This window comes from Acyrthosiphon pisum, chromosome X (assembly GCF_005508785.2).
Source record: "Acyrthosiphon pisum isolate AL4f chromosome X, pea_aphid_22Mar2018_4r6ur, whole genome shotgun sequence".
Taxonomy (NCBI): Eukaryota; Metazoa; Arthropoda; class Insecta; order Hemiptera; family Aphididae; genus Acyrthosiphon; species Acyrthosiphon pisum.
The window spans coordinates 80,203,236-80,227,340 of NC_042493.1; the positions used below are offsets into that span (position 1 = coordinate 80,203,236).

General features: G+C 37.6%; 1 protein-coding gene across 2 annotated transcripts in view; it reads right to left on the reverse strand.

The window, feature by feature from the left end:
• LOC100167980 (homeobox protein homothorax) overlaps positions 1 to 24,105 on the reverse strand; it is a 99,019-nt gene that overhangs the window by 4,474 nt on the left and 70,440 nt on the right. For both annotated transcript variants that reach the window (XM_008183323.3, XM_001951080.5), the window contains exons 11-12: positions 22,587 to 22,663; positions 760 to 818 (exon numbers count right to left, since the gene is read on the reverse strand). In XM_008183323.3, coding sequence (XP_008181545.1) covers positions 760 to 818; positions 22,587 to 22,663 — 136 coding nt within the window. The remainder of the gene's footprint in view (positions 1 to 759; positions 819 to 22,586; positions 22,664 to 24,105) is intronic.

Here is a 24,105-nt window from a genome sequence, read left to right on the forward strand (position 1 = left end):
CTGCTAATAAAATTAAAACGATCGTGCGCGCCGTGGTGAGAGGAGACGACAATCATCAAAAAAAGGGTCTAGATGACTAGCAGTAAAAATAAAATTTCCATTAAACGGGAATAAAACGGTAACCGGCTCGGCGCGCGAGAGAGGGTGCACGAAAATCAAGCATGTCGTAACAAGTTTATCGCGCCATAAAACCCCTCGAAATTGCCAGTCAAAAGTTGTGTGCCACCGTCTCGGAATAGCCGTAAAAACCTACGGAAAATGGGGGGTATAAGGCACGGGGGAGAGAGAAAGTGCGCGCGAGAGAGAGGAAAAAAAACCTGGGCTGGAAAATTCGCGTAATTGGACCTGAGGTGCATCGCGGAAAACATTACAATTTGCCGCCACCGCCGCGCGTTTACGACCCCCCGCGAATAGTCGTTCTGCTTTACGACGACTACGGTCCTCCTATATATATATATGTGTGTATATACATATACACGGCCTCACTGCCACCTGATTCAAACGATTTACCGCGTATCTTGTGAACAACAACGACGACGACGACTATACGACTATATCGCGACGGGGGAAAACAAAAAAAAATCCCAACAAAAACTTTTGCGGGATAACAATTACGACGTTTTTGCACGGCGCCGCAAACGACATTATTATATATAACACGATGATAATAATATTATAATAAATGGGTATGATATATATATAGATACGACCGTCGTAATAACATCTAAGTATATATTATATTACTGTTTCGAGACTTACCAGCACGGTTAGACTGATCGATCATAGGTTGGACTATTCTCCGTCGAGCGTTTATAAACCTGCATAAACAAACAAAAAAACAATCGTATTAGGTACATACTTAATAAATATATTTAATATACTATAAATAATATAGTATTAGGTGTATTGGTTGGGATTACAATATCACAGCATCGAACCGCGTTCTTCGGTAGTTTTCAAAGCGCAAAAATATTACGTCTCAGTGATATCAATACGGTTTTAATCGTTCGTAGATATACGTATATTATATAGTTTACGATCTTTTGTAGACTTCCAATATCGATTACCGCCATCGGAAAACACACCGCGGTGGAGGCGTAATTCAATACACGAAAATATTGTATACGCGCGTACTTCGGTCGATAACTCGATGTTGTTTGTCTCGAGTTACGCGCCTATACATAGTACACGATTTCGTATATTATTCTGAACCGATGAATTGGTTTTTGTTTAATACTTGCGTGCCGGTTATTAAATTTAGAAAGCGCGAGCCTGCATGTATATGTGCACCTCATACCTACGCTGCACAGCCGCCTCCGCGAAAGAAAACCCGAAAATAAGGGTCGAAATAATATGCGTTTAAATGTATTTTTGCCGATTAGAGACGTTGTAAATAGCATTTTGAGGGTGGGAGGGGGGTGGGGGTGTGCACCAGTAGGAGAAGTCGTTACAAACACCCGGTGCACATAACTCGATAGTTCTGACCTAACAACCCCGACCTGACATATGACCCGACCCCCATCAACGCACTCGTAACAGCTGTTCGCTTGACGCCTAATTTTCCGGCCCTTTTTATTTCTTTAATATTTCGATTCGCGTATATAATATATATATATGTATAGATATATATAGCACAGTGTATAATAACGAAAATGAGAATCATTCGAGGGCTCCAGAGCGCGCAACACAACCTGCAACTCGAGCGACTCTCGGGCGACCGACACGTAGGCAAAAGAGAGTCTTATTAATATAATATATTGAAACAATTGGCGAGGGCGACTGAGGAGATGAAGTCCTGCGACGCGATCTGCTCGTCGTTATTCAGCGCGCGAGCTTAAGCAGGGAAACGCACATAAATCTCCAGGACGCAAATTCTTTACCGGTGTTGGGTATATATATACATATAATATATATACTATACATAGATGCGAGAGAAATCCGATCGTCCTCTTATCGTGTTAATTCGTCGGACAAGTCGATGTCTTTTTAATCCTCGCCCACGACGCCCTACGTCGCTGCAGGAGCACTAGCTATTCGCTCTCCTGTCTCACAATATATATAGCCTCGCATTAAGGGTGTTGAAAAAAAAACTTTGTCATTAGCAGGGCAAAAGTATTCGTCCAACTCCATTATCACGCGTTTTGCATTAATTGCAAAATCAATAGTCTCCCCTCCCTCTTATTTGGTTCTCTTATCAGATTAAAAAAATATAAATAAAATAATCTCGGAAGTGCAAGCCTATTCCTCACAAAAAGCGCAACTCATATACTCTCATTTTAAACATGACAGAACGCCATTGCGGCTTTTTATACAAATATATACCTAAATCGTCTACTCAATTGTAGGTATAATGTTGATTATTTGATTATTATTCATCTAAAATGATCAAAAATTGTGTTTTACGTCAGAGTTATGTACGAATTGTATAGATACAATATAATATTAGTAAACAATCAAATCAAATTATACTCTAACATTTCTCTCAAAAGTATATTTCTCCGCAGAGACGCTAAATTAATTTTATGCGATTTTACACCATATATATATTTTGGTTGTTTTTTTTTTTGTTTTGAATAAGTAAGTTATTTAAAGCGTGTCTCGGGCGATTACTGTACCTACAATTATTAATGATCATTGTCATTGAGAAATCGACGTAAGCGCTATCCTAATCGCTGTTTTTAAATTACAATATTTACATTTTAATTACATTAGTTGGGTTACACGAACGAACTGATGAATTAATTTTCCCAATTTATATATATGTGTACAATAATAATAATGTATAATTTTATTATTTTACGTGGATAAATAATTTTAAGCAACTCGAGTAAAAGCGGTTGTCGATGGTTAAAAACACAATTCGCGATATAATTATAGTGTTTATATAAAAAAAAACCAACAATAATTATATAGTAAATAGTAAATTAATAGCAATAGTAAACTGTATTAATAATGATAATAATATACTACTGCCGTATAGATATTAAACACACACATATTTTTTTTTAACACCACGCTGCAGGTCTTAAAATATATATTATAGAGAAACACATTTTTTACGCGTCGATACATACCCACTTATAGGTAAATAATAAATAACGTGAATAGACAATATGGGAATAGTTTTTAAGCCCATTTTCTCACGTAATCAATAGTTGGTTTGAAAAAGTGAGTGTATGGGTGTGTGTGTGTATAATACAAGAAGGAAAAATTGATTTCGTGCCACACGCGATTTCTGTAATATGGTTAACTCGACGTGTATATACAGGTATTATATTGTAATATACTAACGACAACAGCGGGTCATGTATTTGATTAATGATTCTCACAGTAACTATACATATATATACAAATATACACGTACGGGTAGGAATATTATTCTTGATACGATCATAATTTTCGTCCTATAGTCTTGCGCACATCGTTTATTTTATTCGTGTGTAATATACAATTATTTAAGGTCTCGAGTATAAAATATCGCAGTACCTCCTCATTAGTACACATGTATATTTTGTAAATTATATATACATATATATGGATTCTGCCGCAGGTACGCGCATTTTAATTGGTTGTCGTATTCACGAAATTATAACGTAATAATTTAAAAACGAAATACCAACGTAGGTATACTTGATGTTTTTTTTCGTGCAGTTTAGTTTGAATGTTTGGTCCTATATATTATATACACGCGTATCATAACACATACAGCTAATGAAAACGCGAAATTGAATACTCGACAACGCGCGTGCATATATATATGTAAATAAACACTATACGCAGATACTTGTATATTATACATATTAATATTGTATGTATGGGTATAATTATGCACGCGTTGATAACTGGCACAACCGCGTTATACGACGTATATCATGTATATATTTGACTAATGTCGTATTATTACAGATGGGCGGTTGTCGGAAATTAAGAATGTGTGAAATATATAATATTAAATATATTATAATGTGTACCTTTCACACGAGAACTATATACATATAATATGTACCCGATAGCGCTCGTCGCACGCATATTATACTCGCGCTCGCACGCACACTACACGACCGCGGGCGCGTCTCGAACGCATTGTCGGTTATATATACTTATATATACCAGATTAGCGTTTAGGCTTCGGTATATCTTAGACAGAAATTGGAAAATAAATCCAGCCATAAACAAGAGGGTAATCTCCGGGTCTCAACTCGACTCCGACCGGCCAGATATGGAAAACGACATCCCTCTCTACCGCCGGCCTAGGCCACCGCCGCCGTCGTCCCCCGTCCGAAACGACCATATACCACCCTTCAACCACCCCCCTTTCACAACAGCCCACACGGCCGGCCCTCGTTTATCCGGGTGGACAAATTTTACGGCCATTCAAACAACCAAGAATGGTCTTTTCGGTGATGCGGGGGTAGTGCGGCGCGGCGTGGTGAATCGGTCCCCGCGCCCGCGGTGAGCCTTTTATGCGAACCCATCACACACAAAAGCTTGACCGCCGTCCACCGCCGCCGCCACCTCCGACGGCCCTTTTTCCACCGTTCCGTTGTTATTGTAGAGAAAGATTCTATCTCGGCCGCAATGTGTCCAGGAATGTTCCTATATCTCCTCCGACCTCGTATATATATATTATATATAGATATATACCATATACGCGTATACCTCGTGTCCCGGTTTTACTCAGTTGCGTTATATACAAGTGTGTGTGTGTGTGCGGAGGGCGAAATAGCTCATTCTTTACTCCCCCGGAACAATATCACCGCCGTTCAACGAGAATGAAAAATGTGGTTAATATCGTACGGTCTGCAGCTGCAGCAGTGCAGCAGTATGGTGGTTTTCCGCAATTTATAATCTCCGGCGCGCGGATTGAGCTCGGTTTCTTATGATATCACACCGCGGGGGCACAGTGTATACGCCGATATTGGATAATATTATTTTTATTAGAAATTCCAAAATCGTGTCAAGTCATATTATTATTATTGTTATTGTTATTATGATGTCGACACCGAACAGGTATAAACGCACATAAATATAATATATATGCGCTGCGGCGGCGTGGTGAGTGTAATAATAATGCATATTACACCACCCCGCGACAGTGCAGCACAAAAGCGATTATATACCATATATTATATAACACCAGCAACGGCCGAATCGTTTTGATTCGCTTTTCGTTTGAATATATAAACATAAATATATCGTCGTAATATATGTGTGTGGCGCAATTTTACTTGTTACACGCATATAGAAAGTCATATAATAATAACCTTTTATGTTATAATTATTCTAATATTGTGGCCACTACTGAATGCCCTTGAGGGACTTATCCCAAAGTCCTGTGTTCGCGGGGAGCGCGCATGTGTTTCAAGTGGCTGGTGCGCGCGTATTACACAAGGGTGGCGGCGGACGGCGGTGGCGGTGGCGAACAAGGGGATCTTGAAAAAAGTTAATTTACGACAATTACATCTGGACACCCTCTTGAGTTTTCCGAAAGCAATTTCGCGCAGAACAAAATTAGGGACCGCGGCCGCGTGATCTGGTGCTGCAGGGGGAGAAAGAATACAAGCATCACAACCCTTGCTATATGTGCAGCGCGGTGCACGGCGGCATTCGTCGGCTAGTAACACACGGTTTTGTGATCATTAGCAAAGATCATTGTTGTGTTTCGAGCGCACAAACATCGCGCAGTGTATGTGTGTATATAATACGCGCGGCGTGCGTGTGTGCATGCGTGCGACGCAAAGGGAATACGCACGGGACCCGATAACCCTTTCTGTACATATATACGCGCGCCCGGGAAACATTCACGGTCGGCCGACCCTAATCCCGCCGCCGTCGCTCGTACTCGTTCACCGTGACAGAACACGACTTTCCGTTAATCACTGTCATTTATTTATACGCACACACACACACATACACACACCGACGTATATTTGTATATTATTATATATTATATAAGCGAACGCCTGCGATAATCGATTAAGTGTAATCCGTTAATGAAAGTATAATATAATGTAAAAAAAAATGTACTACGATAATACATATTATAACATACGCGATGAGTATTTCCATGTTTCGTCGAATTGCAGTCGGGATGACGACGATGTGTGTGCGTGAGTGCGTGCTCGTAGGTCGAATTCTACCCACGGCGGAAATGGCGAACCTTCGCGCAATTTAGATAATATTATTATATACGAAAGCCGGGCGCGTCCGGTAAATCGTAGGTCCCGCGTGGAATATTAAGAATTATGAAGGATATTTTTTTGATCGGAAACCGCGCGCAAGAGCTTTATATATGTATATAATAATATAACGCGTCTCTCTCCTAATCAGGTGATATACACGCCGGGACACGTAGCCGCCGCAACGTGCCGGGAAAAATAGTAACGGTTTATACGCGGCGCTGCAGGGGGAAAAGGGCGAGCCAAATCCCGATTTTTGACCCTTGGCGTGCCCGCCTGCGTGGTAGCTATGCACGGAGCAGCGTCCGCGCTGCAAACAAACCAATCTAAATTCGAGACCGTAACAGATAAATATTCCCGCCGGGAACGAAATAGGAAAAAACGCGGCGCACATATATACCGCGTGCGTGGTGGCGTGTATACCTATACATACCGTTTCCCCCCCAATCCGGTGGAGGACTGGCCATCTATTTTCCGGGTGAGAAAAGTTATTTGCCGACGCCAAAGCCGAAACTACGCGCGGTATAGGTATACAAGCGCGCGCGACTCGCATAGAAACTATGGTCATTAAACGCTGCAGCGCCGGAAACATTTTACTTCCGTGGTCGTATAATATACACACTGCTGCAGCGGAGCCGCACGTGGGAAGGCGCCGATATTTAAGGTTATGAAGTTGAAGAGGAGAAGGAAAAGGAGGTATGCAAGCCGAACGAAAATTACTTTGCGGTTTTCAACTCGTATAATATTATATATATATATATATATATATATTATATTATGTGTATTATGATGCCCTCGTCGCATTATATACATGATACATAATATTATTATATGTCCGTTACGTACCGGTATGCGTAAACCAATATGTGTATATAAAATATGTGTACACATGCATATGGGTGTGTCGCGCGATGTCGCGCCAAGATAGTTAAATTTATGTTCGAAATTAATCAAAATAAATAAACTCAATCGGTTTTGAAGACGAAAAGTTGTAATAGCAGGTAGGTACGATATGCACGAGTCGTTGCATTTTCGAACTGTGTATCCGTGCAGTATAATATCTTATGTACAAGAGAAGGTACATAAAATATAGTGTATATATATTGCTCTCTAGCACTCCGTAAGTTTTTTACGTGGTAACAAAGTTTGAATAAGTAAACACACACAACTGCAGACACATATAGGTGAATGTATAATATTTGAATGTAAAATATATATAGCGTAGGTTGATTGTGCGGAAACTCAAGTATTGAAATATCGTACGCGGTTTTTTAAATTCAATGGAGTTAATTGAATAGGCGATAGAAAATTACCCCTTTTTTGTTCAACCCTTTACAGACGCTTCGTTTTATGTTAACAAATCTTTTTCCTTGCGTTCGCGCAGTGATTGTTTTTGTTGCGTTCAACGACGAATGGTGATATTATTATTATTATTATTATAGCAACCAAGGGGCGAATAATAATTAACGCGTGTCTTTTTAATTAAAAAACATTATTAATAAAACAATTGCGTTCGTAAAATGCGTATTCGATTAAGCGATACACAAAGCCTGGCGCGTTTCTTGTAATGCGTATGCGTACGACGCAGCGGAGGGTCACGATAAATATTTATTATGGAAAAATAAAAAATACCAACAATAATATTGTATAGGTAGGTACCTCTATATATTTAATATATTAAATCGATAGTTTGTAAAACCGGTATATCTATATATATTTATATACATATGTATTACATAAGTACGTAAGATTGCTGGTTTATTTAAAAAAAAGGAAACGAGTTTGAGAATTTTAAATCGAATATAAATAATATATTATACACGTAGATACTAGGTATAGAGCATAAAAATAAATGGTAGTTATGACGTCGCGGTGGTTGAAAAAAAGGTTTATTATTATTATTATTTTTATGGGACGCTCTCTCAGAGTGGCGGTGATAATGGCGTATAACACGAGTGGTGGTGTCTGCCCGCCGCCACCGACGCCGTTACCGTTGCCACAGACGGATGACAAGAGGTGACAATGTATACTAATGGAAATGGTCCATTATGGATTATGGGCCATGTGGTCGATGGCGGCGGCAGCGACGACGACGACGGCGATGACGATGACTACGACTATAGTACGATGATGACGAGACTACACGACGAGGAAGAAGAGGGTGCGGGAGAGGACGTGAGAGAGATAGAGTGTGAGAGAAGACGAGGATAGCGCGATAATATAGTATAGTGCACGCCGTTCCATATAGCGATGATGACGCCAGCCCGCGACAGCGGATTCTGCAGCGAGCCGAGCGATGGGGGTGGTGACGCGGTGTTCCACACTAATATTGATGAAATTAGCCCCGAGTTGCATCATTCTACGCGAACATTTATACACCCGCGCTCGCGTGTGTGTGCGCCTCCCACCTCGCTCCTAGTGTTGTTGTCATGCCGGTCCATTGTGCGCCACTAATGCAATTATTAGGTTTTGCAGCGCAACGGCGTGCCGGATGAGAGTGCATCGATCGATAATTATTATAGTTCGAAGAGCCGAGTGGAAATATATTGCGCAACGATCGCGCGCACGCATGCATATATTATAATAATGATATAATTGTCGCGATATCCGCCCGAAGTTTTCACACGATACACGTACGGGTATAACGGGTTAGGCGCTGCTGCAGCTTAGATGCAGCGGACGTCCCGTCGACGAGGAGGAGATGTCGAAAACGTTAAGTACCCATAGTGTCCGTGTACGATGCGCATAATGTCGATCGAGGTCCGGTCCTAGAGGTCCGATCGACGGCGATGGAAAAAAATATGCGCGAAAAGCATTCATCTCAATCCAAACGCACAATTCTTTTACCGACCTATCGTGTACGATCGACATAATATTATAATATAATAATATTACATCGTATAATATAATATTATCTCTTATAATAATAATAATATACTCTAGCATATCCGTCCATAACGCGACGTCGAGTGAACCGGTTTACACGTCGGGCTGGTTGCCCGAGCCGATTTGTGTGTGTGTATCTCACTCACTCTCACTCAATCTCTCTCTCTCTCTATACATAATAATATATATGTATATATAATAATGTGTACTATAATATAATGGCACGTCGACGTCGCGGTCGTCGCAGTCGACGTCGTCGTCGTCGTCGTCGCCGCCGCATTTGTCCTTGGGGCCACGGAGTGAATATTTCAGACGATTAAACGATAACGATCGTTCATGTCCCATTGCCGGCGCGACCCGCTGTGTCCGCAATAACGTAATACACTCGCCCGTGCGTCTCCCTTATAATAATATTATAGTTGGCACGCACAAAAGCGGTTTTGCATTGTTTAAGAGGATTTGCGCGCACACACACACACATACACACGAGCGCACAAACTTACATATTATATTATTAAACGCGCGAGTACGAGCGTGTGTGTGTGTATGTGTGTGTAAAGATGCAGTCGCATAAAACGACCGCAAAACGAGATTCGTCTGTGCGCGCGTGTTTGTGCGTCTGCCTGTAGGTACGCGCGCGCTCGTGTATTTATTCGTAGCTGGACATTCTTCGAGTCGAATCTCACCTACCACAATAATAAGAATATAATAATGTAGGTAATATAATATGATTTCCAATTCCCGCGTCACGTATGTGTTTGACGATTCTGAGCGGAGCGATGAATTATTATGGTCTTTTTTTAAGAGGACCACAAATATATGTCGTCTCAGTCTTGCTAACGCAGTGATAACGCAGTATTAACGGATAATATACCAAAATACGACGTCTAGGAGCTTTAATTTCGTATTGTTAGTATATATAATTTTTAAGTGAATTAAAAGCGTTTTAAAATATTACTATTTTTCATACTCATAACTCGCTTAAAAATTAAAAATTCGTAAAAAACCAACAAGAGAACACACTTAATGTTCTTACATTTAAGTTTGTTAATAGGTCAATTAACTCTAATATTTAAGCCAACGACACAAAATTGGAACAGATGTACGAACATTTTGATATATTATGCGTTAGTAAGACGGAGACAACACATGCGGGTACGACGTCCTCTTAACGCGATGCCTTAGTTGATATTATTTATTGTTTTATGTCCGTGATCATTTTTTATTTTTTTTGGTATACGAGGAATGATCCGATCATCATCCGCGCTTACCGTGTTTCCGTTAGCGAGTTGGATGATCACGTCGTGAATATCGTATTTTACGAGGAGGGTCGTTATTTGGTTTTCTCGCGATATCATTAAATAATAGAGTTGCCGAAAAACCACTGCAACAGTGCAACTTACAGCTTTACTAACAAATTCATTTTTTTCTCTGTTTTCGTTATAATATAATTTAAGAACAATGCTTGAATATTTTAGTAGCGATTTAAATGCAAGCGTTATTGTGCGTTGATCAATGTGTATTTAATTATTTTGAATTATTCGAAATATCTGCATTTGCCGTATTTTAATATTGCATTTCCACAGTAATTACAGTCAGAATAGTTTTTTTTCTTCAAATTATTATATTACTACGCTTTAATAAAATCAAAACTCGAAAATGCAAATGTCTAATTTTTATCGAATCTAAATCTTGACATTTTATCATTTTATTCCGCCGCAGCTGCGATTCTATTTCGTGTTTATCGTTGTGGTTAAACTTTTATATTATAATATACATAATGTCATAATATATACCATGCATATTATTATAATGATTATAATATTATGATGTATATCGTCGTCGTATAAATGTATAATCTATGTATAGTCATGTCGCAGCGATATCACCGCGACGCCCGTGAGTATTAATTCCGCGTCAATTACGCGTGCATAGTAATATATAGCGTGTGCGCTATATTATACAGTCCGTCGCAATATAGTGCATTAGGCGATTTGAATTTGAAAAGTACTCGAATTTCAACAAACTCGTTTCTGCCGCGAGGATAAGGAGAAAAGGGATACCTCCCAAACCTCCCCACGACCGGCCCACGTGCGTGTATATTAAATTATCTCGCTTACGGTTTTATATCAAAATCAAATTACTCGCGCATCTTGCATAATGAACCGAAGGGGCTTAGCGCGTTAATGTGAGAGCGCCGTGTATATATGTGTGTGTTTGGAGGTCTGCAGTGCTTGTGTGAGTATATAATACATCTATAATAATATACACATCTATGTATAATATCCATCCTGGCAACCGAGTGTAACCAATTACCCGAGTTACACAATGCTACAATCCCAATGGAATTCTTGTTATGTATACATATATTATCTCTGTGTGTGTGTGTATTATAATATTATATACAACGGTAAAATAAAAGACCCACCCTGCGTATTCTTCGATACTAATTTCATTTAAAAGTATATATATATATATGTGTTAGAATGGCACACATATTCGTTAGTTAGTGTATACTTTAGATTAAACCACGAAAAAAATCGTTGTGACTATAAAGCTATACGTAAATAATAATATATAGGTAATAGGTATATTATTTATGGAACCACGGGTATAGACTAAAATATATGACCATCTATATTTTTATTTTATTAACTATTCTTGTAAAAATATATTTTATGGCAACATCTTGCGGTTTGCTTATAAAAATTACAGGATAAACGAATACAAGTTATTTAGGACATTTAATTCAATATAATATAATATATTGTAGGTTATTTCCGAAACTTAATTTATAACATAATAATATAAAAATCGTATGTAGGTAGGTAATATTATATTATAATATAAGGAAAAAATAGTTTTATTATTATTTTTTTTTTAATTTAGTTATTATTGACATGTAGAGAATATAGAGTAGGATTTATTTTTCCCAACGCCGTAAAAAAAAAAATAAATAAAACGAAGAAGAAGAGGAACGGGCTGCTGGAGCGTGAAAATAACGCCCGAGATCCATAAATAACAAGGGGTTGATGCTGCTGCAGGTTCCCAAAGGACGACGTGATGAAAAACTGTGTGATAGGACTTCCAAAGACGAAGAGGCATGCACACACACACACACACACACACACATACACATACACACGCACGCACACGAGTATACCGAAGAGTGTTCTCATGTGTGCGTGTGCGTAAAGCCTATAAATAAAGGGAATCTCTGTGAGCTTTTCCGCAGCACATATTTACTAGTATCCACGAAAAGAGCATTCACGCGATAGCTCGAAAGTAAAATGTAATATTCAAGTAAAAATATTTTCCACGTCTCTCATATTGAAACTGTACGGTTTAGATACCGATAAAATGTGTGACAGTCCGGAATCAGGGGGAAAACGTGAATGAATTAGAAGACGTCGGATTTGTTGCTTTTCAATTAACAGAAAACGAGTTGAGCGATAGGTAGGTACGCGGAACACGTCGACGTTTAGTCACACGCACAAGTAGGTTATCGTCGTCAAATTCGTATATAATTGTCGGACATTCGTATAATACAGGATTACAAACTATACCTATAGTCCATCATAACGCGTTATGATTATAGTAGTATTATATAGTACACACTACACACAGATATAGAGATATACGGACGGTGTACTTGTCCTACGGAGTAATATGCGTTTACGCCGCGGCCGGCGGCGTCTGATTGAGACGAACAATCCCCTCGTAGACGTTTTTATGCGAGTATCATGCAAGTGCGACAAACGGATATAAACAGTTTACATCAATTGACACGATTATGATCCTCGTTCTGAAGCTGCATTCATACGTACATAGTATTGAGTCCTACATACATAAAACGTTTGTGATAACGCGTATATTTTTATATTTTTATTCTGTTTGTTTAATTTTTAAAATAACAGTTCGCCTCTTCGGCTCGTATACTCGGCGCCGTTAACTGTTCTCGTCTGTTCTCAAAAACAACAAAAACGAACACTGCGAGACGAAAAAATAAATATATATATTATATCTAGGAGTTTGTGAAATGTGTATCGGTCATGTTAGGGGAAAGCGTATATAATAATGTATATATATAGATAAAATAAATACGGGACAAAAATATTTCAAAACTCTGGCCGTATTTAATCCAGACCATTAAGTTTGTAAAGATACAGTCACAGAGCGGAAAGGACGGCGGCCTCCCTTGTGTCCGATCACTGCTGCCGTTGTTATCACTAACTCACAACGACCGACCGGAATACACGGGACAAAAGGGGAACTTCGTACATCCCTTTCGTTCATACAAAAACTGCACTATACCGAAGAGACTAATGATCCGGCACGGCTTTTCTCTCATTATTTTTGGCCACTTCCGCAACACGCTTTAAAATCACATTCGGAATTATAAAATACGCAATTTCGATATATCATTATATACGTCACCACCGGTTACTACAGTATAACAGTATGCTACACGCATGAATTCTATGGTATTAAAATATATTTTATTTTTTTGTTTCTACCGAGTACTTCTTATTTTCTTCTTCGCGTTAATAGAAATATGAAATTAGAATAGCGGTAGACGCTCTAAGAGAGACGGTGGGAAATTGTGTACAACGGAGCACTTCCGTTTATTCACGGTTTCTGATGAAAGCCGGTCGGCAACGGTGGATGCTTGTTGCGGGGACACGAAGGGGATGAAGGTTGGGCGAAGAACGAGAGAAAACTGCAGCATCTGTAGTTTTGTAACATTTGCGCTATGTCGGACTGATAAGAGAAATTACACTGTCAGACCAGAATGATATATACCCTTACATTTCCATACTCGGCATACTTTCTCCCTTCTCTTCCCTTGTCCCGTCTATGTTGCTCGATTCCCTCTCTGTTTCTCCCCCCTCTTCTATATATTTCCTTATTTTCCACACCGTATGCACAGACAGCCAATTCTCGTACAATTCTATCATCCCCAGGATTCTATTGTAAGTTCTATACTGCTACTCTTATTTTATCACCGTATGAGTTTGATTAATTCCACAATTTTTGTTTTTAGACACAAACACATACAACGACATTATACTTTAAATATTTTCTATTATAATATTATCGCACATTAATTTTAAAAAAATATATTATTTTATTATCGATATTTTTTAGCACTTACTTAATTTAATTTATAGAAATATTTAATACAATATATCATAAATTCGCATTTTAATAATTGTTTTCGATACCACTGCAGATTCCTGATGTCGAAATACTAAATTTAGGTATGGTATACGGGTATAATTTAAAACTAGGCAAATTAACTATGTTTATATCCTGTTATTAAATGTAGCATTATAATAAGTGCTTAAAAAATTATAATTTTCAATAATATTAATTAAATCAAATGTAAAACCTTGTTATGGACGAAAGTACGCACTGTGCAATATGGGCGACCATTAAAATATACTGTATAAGTATAGTACCATATATATACCAGAAATATATTATGTGCGTGTAGAATTTTATAAAATAATAATATAGTAGGATAATACATTCCAATAAGCCGGTGAAGGTAATAATAAAATCCCGGCGCAAAAAATCGGAATTCTTATTTATTGCGACGACGATGAGTTGGGGAAAAAGGCAATAAGGAGGATATAGACAGATCCCCGTTGAATACAGGGTTGTAACCAGAGAAAAGGGAGACAAGACGGATCATCTTGGCCGACATAGAGAAAAGAGAAGTAAGAAAGCGCATGGTGGAGAAAAGAGGAGTACGATAGGGTGAAGTAGTGTAGTGTCGGTTGGTGGTGGACCCGGGGGGTAGTTCATTAAAAAGGTGTTTGGAAGACTATTAGGGCTCCTATATTACTCCACCGGGAGTCGTTGTGTGCAATGCTTCTACTATGTCCTATATATATATATACACCTCATGACTAGCGAAATGTTACCACTATCATTGTGGAGTTTCTGTCAAGACAAACTTTCTCATATAATACTAAGAACAGTAAATCCCTCTAAAATAACCTTTCCTTTACTATCAATTACATACGAATTACAACTTATGGTCTTATATAAATAAAAATATATATAAACTATATTTTGAAACCTTTATTAATTATGATGTTATATTGTAACAACCATCGTATAAGGTATAAACATAATTAAAATTTAATAGTATGATAAGTTTCATAGATGTAGCTGCATTTGTTGCAGCTGAGTAAATTTAAAAAAATATATATTTTTCTTATAAAAGACAATTTCAAACCCTTTTATTGTTTTTAGTTTAAATTTTACCATGAGTTTCAAAACATGTACCTACTCGAGACGGATTTGATTTATTTTATAAAATAGTCATAGTTTTAATAAAAATACAATTTCCTTGAACATGACCTAAAGGGTCGACGCTACCGTCCCTTCTAAAATAACATAGCCCCTGTTACGGGTCTAAGTAGCCTCTTATATCCGATTCGAAATTGTTTCCCTTTTGCTCCCTGTTTCATGCCAAATCTCCGGGTTTTCTTGACGGTATTATTTGTTTGCAGCAAATCCTACAAATAATGATTTATTTCTAACGTTTGTAATAGCTAGCCCTCCGACAAACGTATTAGGGGATATCGGGACAAAAGTTCTATTGACATTACCAAACGCATAATTGGCAATACATTTACGTATATATATATATATATGTTAACTATAGAATATTAACATTAAACTGTATATTTTAAATAATTAAACAAAATCTAGTGTTTTATAATGTATAAAACATCAGTGTATTACAGATCGTAATAATCAATTAAGTTTGATTATACTATCTATTAATATGTTAATTGGTTTTGAAAGTTTTTTAATTTGAAAAAGTACAAAATACTAAACGTATTATATAAGTATACATGATATATATATATATATATATATTATATAGTATTAATTATGCTAATGGGAAACCTATAAAAGCGGAAACATTAATTGGTGACATCCGTCGGGAAAAGCGAAATTCAATTGCATTTCCTTACATCGGCCGACGGAAGGAATACACTAGCGATTATGTCTTGGAAATGCGGTCATTTTCTCTTTAAGGGATGGGGTGGGAAGCTAATGCTGCCGTTGCCGTCGCCGGGTAATTACCGTTAAAAACAATTAGCCAATGAGAGGTCCTCCAAACGAGTTTTATGTATATCTCGTACACGCGCAACAGATTCCCTCTATACAGGACGCAATACTAAACAATTGTCGGTTATTTTGCCCCAGGGAAACAACCGCCATACTCCCTTCAACTTTTCAGTTTAGACGTTTCCGTATTTTTATCTCAAACAAAATAGCAAAGTTAAAATATTAAAAAAGAAAAAACGTTGAAATTGAAAAAAACTTTGACAAGAATACGCGTAGCCGCGTAGGTGTGCAGTTATATATTATCCCACCCTGATGGAAAAAAAAACATTCTTATTTCACAATTATATTGCACACAACATTACACAACACCCACTTCTATAATTATCAATTAAAGTTAACGTAAATATATGTATTATTTTTATTCAATGCAGAATTTAATAGTTTATGAAAAAAGTTAATGCTGCAACAGACGATATTTTTTTTTCTTCGAATAACATTCGTGTAAGTAACTTTTTGACAATGTTCCAAAATCGCCGATGCATATTTAATTGGAATTTTCGTAGTATATGTATATTATTGTCGCACTCGTTTTTTATACGCTGATTTCGCATACATGCACCATTATAATGTGAAAAAAAGAGAGAACAAAAGAAAGAGGAAGCATCCATAAAGAAACGAATTTGTCCTCCGTCATAACTCTACTGTGTATGAATATTTTCCGGGTCATTCAACATTTTCTCCATTCTAGCGCGTATATTTTCGCTCACTGCCGATTTACCGAAGGATACACCCTCCCATATGAATACTTGAAAAAAAAGGAGCTGCATCAACCCCCAGGATTCATTTTTCGTTTATTTCAAACAAGTAACGGCGCGCGTCGCAATAGCAAATTCTCGTTACGCTTCTTCCGTCGTCTTATCACATAAGTTCTCATCTTTCTCAGGTGATTTTCAACCTCATTTCACTTCGCGCCCCATCCCCTACGGCACGTAATTCCCATTCCGCCTATTACTTTTAAACTTTTATTATCAAATGTTCGTCGTCTCCTTTTCCTGATATAAACTTTCTCACGTTTTAAATTTACCGGTTGTTTTTCCATGGCGGCCCCTATGCAATTGTCGTCACAAACTTCCTACCTCACTTCACCTGTTGAGTACACACAGTTATTCTTATTTTGTTATTTTCATTTTTCTCAACTTTAGATTTCCTATACATATATAGCACACTCCCTTCCTTCCAGTGTATTCGAGATAACTCTGTTTTTATTTCGTTTCTTATTAATATTTAATGAGAATTCGTTTTATTCCTATTATTTTTATTTATTACTCACTCACGCATAAATATATATATATCTTCTACTTTTTCTTCCTTTTTTTTTTTTGTGAGTCGTCTTTTCGTTCTCTTATATTATAATAATATCTGTTTTCATCTACCCTCTCCAGCAGAAAGGAAGGGGGGCATTGAATGAGAAAAACTTTTTCGCTTGCTTTTGCCAAGCGTCGCGCGGAATTGCGTTTTGTAATTTATGACTTAATGTGTTGCCTTCAAAAAACCCACTCTCTAAACTCGATCTCTCGGTGCCGCTATCTCTTATTTATTTTTCCAATCCAACTCCCCAAACCTCCACTACCACTATACTACTACTATCACGTTGTAGCGCATCCCGATTCCTGAAACGTAATTAAGAGCAAGTCGTTTAAGTTGTGCGTATCGCGGAAAAAATCTTTAAGTTCGCAATATACAATGCATTATTATTCTCTAAGTCCACTCTCCAGAATAGAATTGTTATCTCTCATGATTCCAAAATTTAAATTTCTTATACTGTGTCTTCTGTACATGATACATATATATTACAAAGGTAGCTATGAATATACAATATCTCGTTTTAATTAAACGACAAATAATTAAATTACCTATTAATCATATTGTTTGGTGCTTCTGTCGAGAACGTCATATGTACTCAAAAAAATGTATCATATTAAAACCAATGGTATGTAATGTATAATATAATTATGTATAGCATTACGAATTCGAAATTGTATATACTTTTTCATAGTTATTCCGTGCGTATTAATTGAAATAACGTTTACTCAATACATCGACAGACGCGATAGCAATGACCGCGTTATTCTATAATAACAATAATAATAATATGTACCGAAAAGTGAAAGTGGAAACGAGCTCGAAAAATGTCTATATAATATACTATAACGTTTGCATCTGTCTTCGTGTTGATGACCTGGCATTTTAAAAACCGATAGATCGACCTGCAGCAGCAGTTAGGGTTTCTCTCTCTCACTATATATGCGCACGCGGAGAGCCAGTTCATTTTTAGCAGTTTCTAGAAGTATACACTACTGCAGCGGTAACGGTGGCGCGGGCGGCGTTATCGTCCGTGTCCCCTCGTTAGCCTTCGGGGAATTGCCAGGGTGGTTTTTATCACTTTCTGTAAAAAATGGATTGTCATCATCATTTACGCGGGCGCGAGCTCGTGTGCGGCGGCGGCGCGGGGTAGGTGTAGTACGCGCACCGTAAGGCCCACGGGACGGAAGAATTCCAGTCGTGAAATTATACGCGTGCTACACTATACTTTTTTCTCTCTCCTTTGCCACACCACCACCACTCCAGCCTACACCAGCACCGACCCCGGGTCTGACAGTGTTATTTTTCCTCCGATTCGCACGCCGCAGTTCCTATGTATACGCCGTACAGTATAACGTGGTTGTCGCGTAATAACTAAAAGTTGTCGTTGTATTTTTTATATATATATTTCTTATACACATATACACACACGCATCATATATATGTATGTAGGAAAAGAAACCGTTGTACATTTTCCCATGAGGATCTGTGTATAAAAATGTATATATAAATTTTGTATGTGTATGTGTGTGTCCGTGAGCTTGTGTGTGTCTGTGTGTTTGTGTGTGTCGGTACATTTTTTTCCTCAGTCCCGAGGTCGGCCAAGCGTAAAGAAAAGCTTACCGCCGTCATTAACGTTTTGCGGCGCCCTCTCTGTTTGGGGCCATAGTAAATCATTTAATCTCCGGTCGACGGGACCCAATGCAAACGGGACGTGAAAATTTTTTCGATAGGGTGTTTCGACCTGCTGTGAGCCCCCGCGCACGTAATATAATATCAAACCAAGTAAAAAATTTCGTTACTAACACCCCACGCACGTGGGCGAATAATAATAATAATAGTGACGACAGAAAATAGGTCCAATTCTTTTCATTATTGAAGTGTTTTATATCACAATGTTATTATACTGAAGCATAAGCGACGTGTCTAAAAACAAGTATAATAAAAATTGTTCTCAAAGGTGGGTAATTAAATGAAAACATTAACTGGAGTTAGTTACTTTAAGTCAACGTTAATAACGTTAAGCTATAAGTTATTAGTTAACAAGAAATATATTTTTCAATTATTTTCTTATAGAAATTGTGAAACTTTCAATTTTATTCAAATAATATGTAAATATTTTGTTTAAAATTCAGGAATAGTCTAGGAATATATTCCTTCTTTTTCAATACACTATAGCTCTAAGGTTGAACACAAATGTTTATATATTATATAATATACAGTGATATAAAAAATTAAATAATTAGTTTTAACTATACAATTATAAGAGTTATGCAGTGTAAAATATATGTTTTTAATTTAATGTATCATTTTTCAAATTAGTTGGAAAAATCTTAGATGCTTCAATAGATACTTTAATTAAGTTTTATTGCAAAGCATTGATTTCCCTGATAACATCGATGAGCGCACGTTGTATGGGTTTACAGGCGATTGCGATATACAACTGATGTAAATATATGGATAAAAAACCGTAGCGCCTGCATCAATAAATGTTTTCGTCTAATACAACTTTTGGGCAGTTGGCTGCAGTAGGTACGGAAACGTTGAAACGACCTTTTGAATTTAGTGTTGAATATTTTACGCAGATTTCAACGTCGAAAATAGGATACGGGCAACGGTGGCCATTTTCTATATATATGTATACAGTTTATTATATATATGTACGAGTACCGCAATCGTCGCACTGCAGGACTGCGCCGGCGACCGTTTTATTGGCCTTTGCTGGATTTTTATGTCCTACTGTAACGGTTCGGGTCCCTCGGATTTTCACGGCGTTCCCGTCGAACACGCGCGCGTTTTATTGCGCACCATCAAATCTCAATCAAGAGTCAATTTGCCGGATCGGCTGTTTGAGACATTTAGCCCACGGTAGGTACCTTAAGCGTTGATTTACAACCGGACGGTGAAAAAATTACCTAAGCTTCAAGTGCCCGCTACAACGGTCGCCAAGCCAGTCATATACGTTCGACAACGAAACGCGGTAAAACCTACATAATATATTTTGTAATCGCCATTTCGTTCCAACTATAATACCTACAATTTTCGTACGCGAAACGATAATACAACAATAAAATAGCATACATTTTAATGACGTGATATTAAGTATATTCTAAGCACAGTTTTAGTTTAGCCGATTTTATAACACAAATAAACGTTAAATGATTAAACTGGTCGCTCGAACTATGTATAATGATGCTGCCACGGTATCATTTATAATAACGTACACTGAGAATATATACTTTGTAGCTATAAATGTTTTGCGATAGGGAGTGAGCGATTAGAGTGTACCGCGTTTACCATTATGTATACACGCAATATAATATATTTTAAAAGCGTTCGTTTCGGGTGAAAATGTAAAAATTCGTCGCACTCGACATTCCCAAATATATTACATGTGCGTAGAATACGGCGTGTATATATAATATACATATATATTTATAAACGTGTGTGTAGACACACGCGAAATGTAACTGTAGCGCGAGGTGGAGAAAACCAAACGCGAAGAAAAGCGCACGCACCACCGAAACAACATGGCGCCGTCCACCCCTCTGCACGCCCGCCAGCGTGCGTATAAAAGCCGCGGCAGTCGCTCTCTCGCCGCTCCCTCCGACTTTTCTCTCTCACTCACTCTCTCTCCATCCGTTCTAGCGGAATTTCACGTCGGGGGTCGTCCCAACACTCTGATGAATGTTTGTAATTATAACAGTCAGACCCGTTCTAATTTCGCCGAATACACACTCTCGCGTATATATACTCTGTGCACCCCCTTGCAGCGTACCATACACTATAGTGCCGCCCACCCTATCCGAAGCACCACAACCCACCCGGCAGCAGTCTTACCGCCGCCGGTGTTTATATGTATACGTACGCGCCGCGGCGTACATTACACGGGGACCCGTTCCCGGGGTTACTGGATATAATCCTGAAAGTTCCGGAATCTAAACTTCGGAAACTACATCATCCTTGAGTTGCCGTGACGAAACTCCGAGCCGAGGGATTAAAATTATTTCCCCGGACATTCGCGGAAACAATGTAAAATGCATTCCGGCGCCAACCAACAATATAATTGATAGTAAATAATATATAATATTATAATATCTCATTACATACTTATAATTTTGTGTTCACAGCCTGTTAATAGTAAATGTAGAAAACGAAAACTACTGAGTTATTATTAGCTTTTGTCAAAACGATATTGTTTTTATAATATTATACAATATAGATAGAGTTAATTTATCATTCGTGTTTGTTAACCTAGCCATCACAATATTAATAATATATACAAATATGTATATCAAATTAAACGATACGTGGTATTATTTTCATAAGAATTGTGCCGTTAGGTTAATGGTTTTCAATACGACAACACGTCCTCGTACTCACTGCAGTGAAAGCCCATCAAAATAAAGAGAGTTGCAATCATTATATCCACTCGTACCGACCGACGGTATATAGATACACATTTGTATTATAATAATATATGCATTTTACAGTGATTATTAAACCTCTCTCTGTACGTATTATAATGTAACGCGCAAGTGCAGGGTAAAAACGTCTGAGTTTCTTTTGTTATCATGTCGAATATTATGTACGTGGAAGGTATGCGTCCGAAATGACTAAACTCTATACACGTTAATATACATTTTGATACTCGTAGACATCTGACATACTATATTATATAGTACGGACAAGGGAATCGGAATAGAAGAGAAGTTCTTTTTTTTTTTCTTAAGTGAATGATGATTCAGCGTTTTATTAATACATACTCAGATTAGAGGGTCTCTCGTAATTACAGGTTGATGGTGGATTGGCGTTTTAAAACCATTAAGGACACACTCGCACACATACACATAAACGCGCACGCGAGAACACCGGGCTTATCTGTGTGTAACATAATATAATATAATATAATATAATATACACACGTGTATGCACGTAAAATAGACAATGATGAGACAACGTAGAAATCAAGTTATAAAAACAAAACACAAATTGTATCGTAATGGTTTTTGAAGTACGCCACATTAATATATATTAAAGGCGATCTGAAAGATAATGTCGACTTACCAATTGTTGACTTGAAGTATAGTCAGACCGGTGTCTTGAGCAAGTTGTTTTTTCTGATCCTCCGATGGGTAAGGATGCTGGAAAAAAAATATTAAGTTATTCGATAACGGTATATAATGAAATCCATTTTATAGAAACATCTGACATATACCCATACATAGTACACATATCTACGCTGTACCTACGTCTACATTATACCCTTGTACAGTTAGCCTAAACTGTTAAAAAAATCGGTTTGTGTTTGCGTGCAATTTCTTTAAAAACGATATACTTAATATTATACTTGTAGAGTTCAATAGTAATTTTTTAATGATACATCGTCAAACCTTTTTTTATAATATAATATATAGTATAATAGTATTATAACTGTGTTTAAATAAGCTCAGACACGATGATGTTTTGAACCAAATTATATATATAAAAAAAAAAAACGGTTTGCAATTGGATCCGGAGGCGTTCTAAGCCGCCCACTTTTGACAAGTGACTTCGAGGTAGAGGATATGTTATTTGTTGTATAATGATGCGTTGTCGAGGTCGCGTGCTCTATACGACATCTCCATTATTCTTGAAAACATCACGTACAATAATAGGAAGGGAAAAATCAGTAATATCAACGCCTCTTTGTAAAATGTATAGCGTTGCCATTTCCGTTGCACCGTCATATCGATGTTCGCGAGAATTATTCTCAACTTTGTAGGCGTATCCCATGGTATACAGCACCATTAACGCCCAAACGGCACGTGACATCCGATATATCAAACGTAACGCGTGTACAGTTATGAGCAAATTATTTTTAGAACAAAAATGTATAACGAGAGCATACGCAGTCGATTCTTCCGCCGAGACAATTATTAATATTTTATTATTGTTACTATTATTATGGCAACACTACGACCGGTGGGATATTGGTGCAAACGCATTTTTATTCAGAAATTGATATCGAATAACTAACAGAAACTCGTACGATGTTATTATATTTTATGTATCGTAAGGGCGTACGTTCATATATATATAAGGTAGGTATTCCGCAATAAAATCACGATATGATATTATGCCGGGAAGGAATTTTCTATCATTTTCATAACGTGATGTATACCCCCTTTTTGTCGGTAGACGAGACCAATAACGATCGAGGAAGAGGTTTTTTTATCCCCGTAGCTCGTTGGAAAAGCAATAAAAGCATTAAAGCATTGCCTATACAGACCGATGGGAATATTGGTTCCCCTCTTTTCACATATTTCCCTATTGGTAAGAAAATATATATACAAGCGTATAAAAATAGATGGAAGAATGTGCACGAATATTTTACAACGCGACAGCTCTATGTATATAATAGTGTAACTCAAAAACCCGAATATGTGATTCAAATATGCGATCAGTAATAACATACTAGGTACCCATACTTCCTACGCAACACACTAGCAATAATAATATTTAATATTATATAGATTTAGAGTTATTCGAAACGTGTACTGTGTAGTTATTTTGCGCTGTCAATTAGAACCTATAGATGCTATTA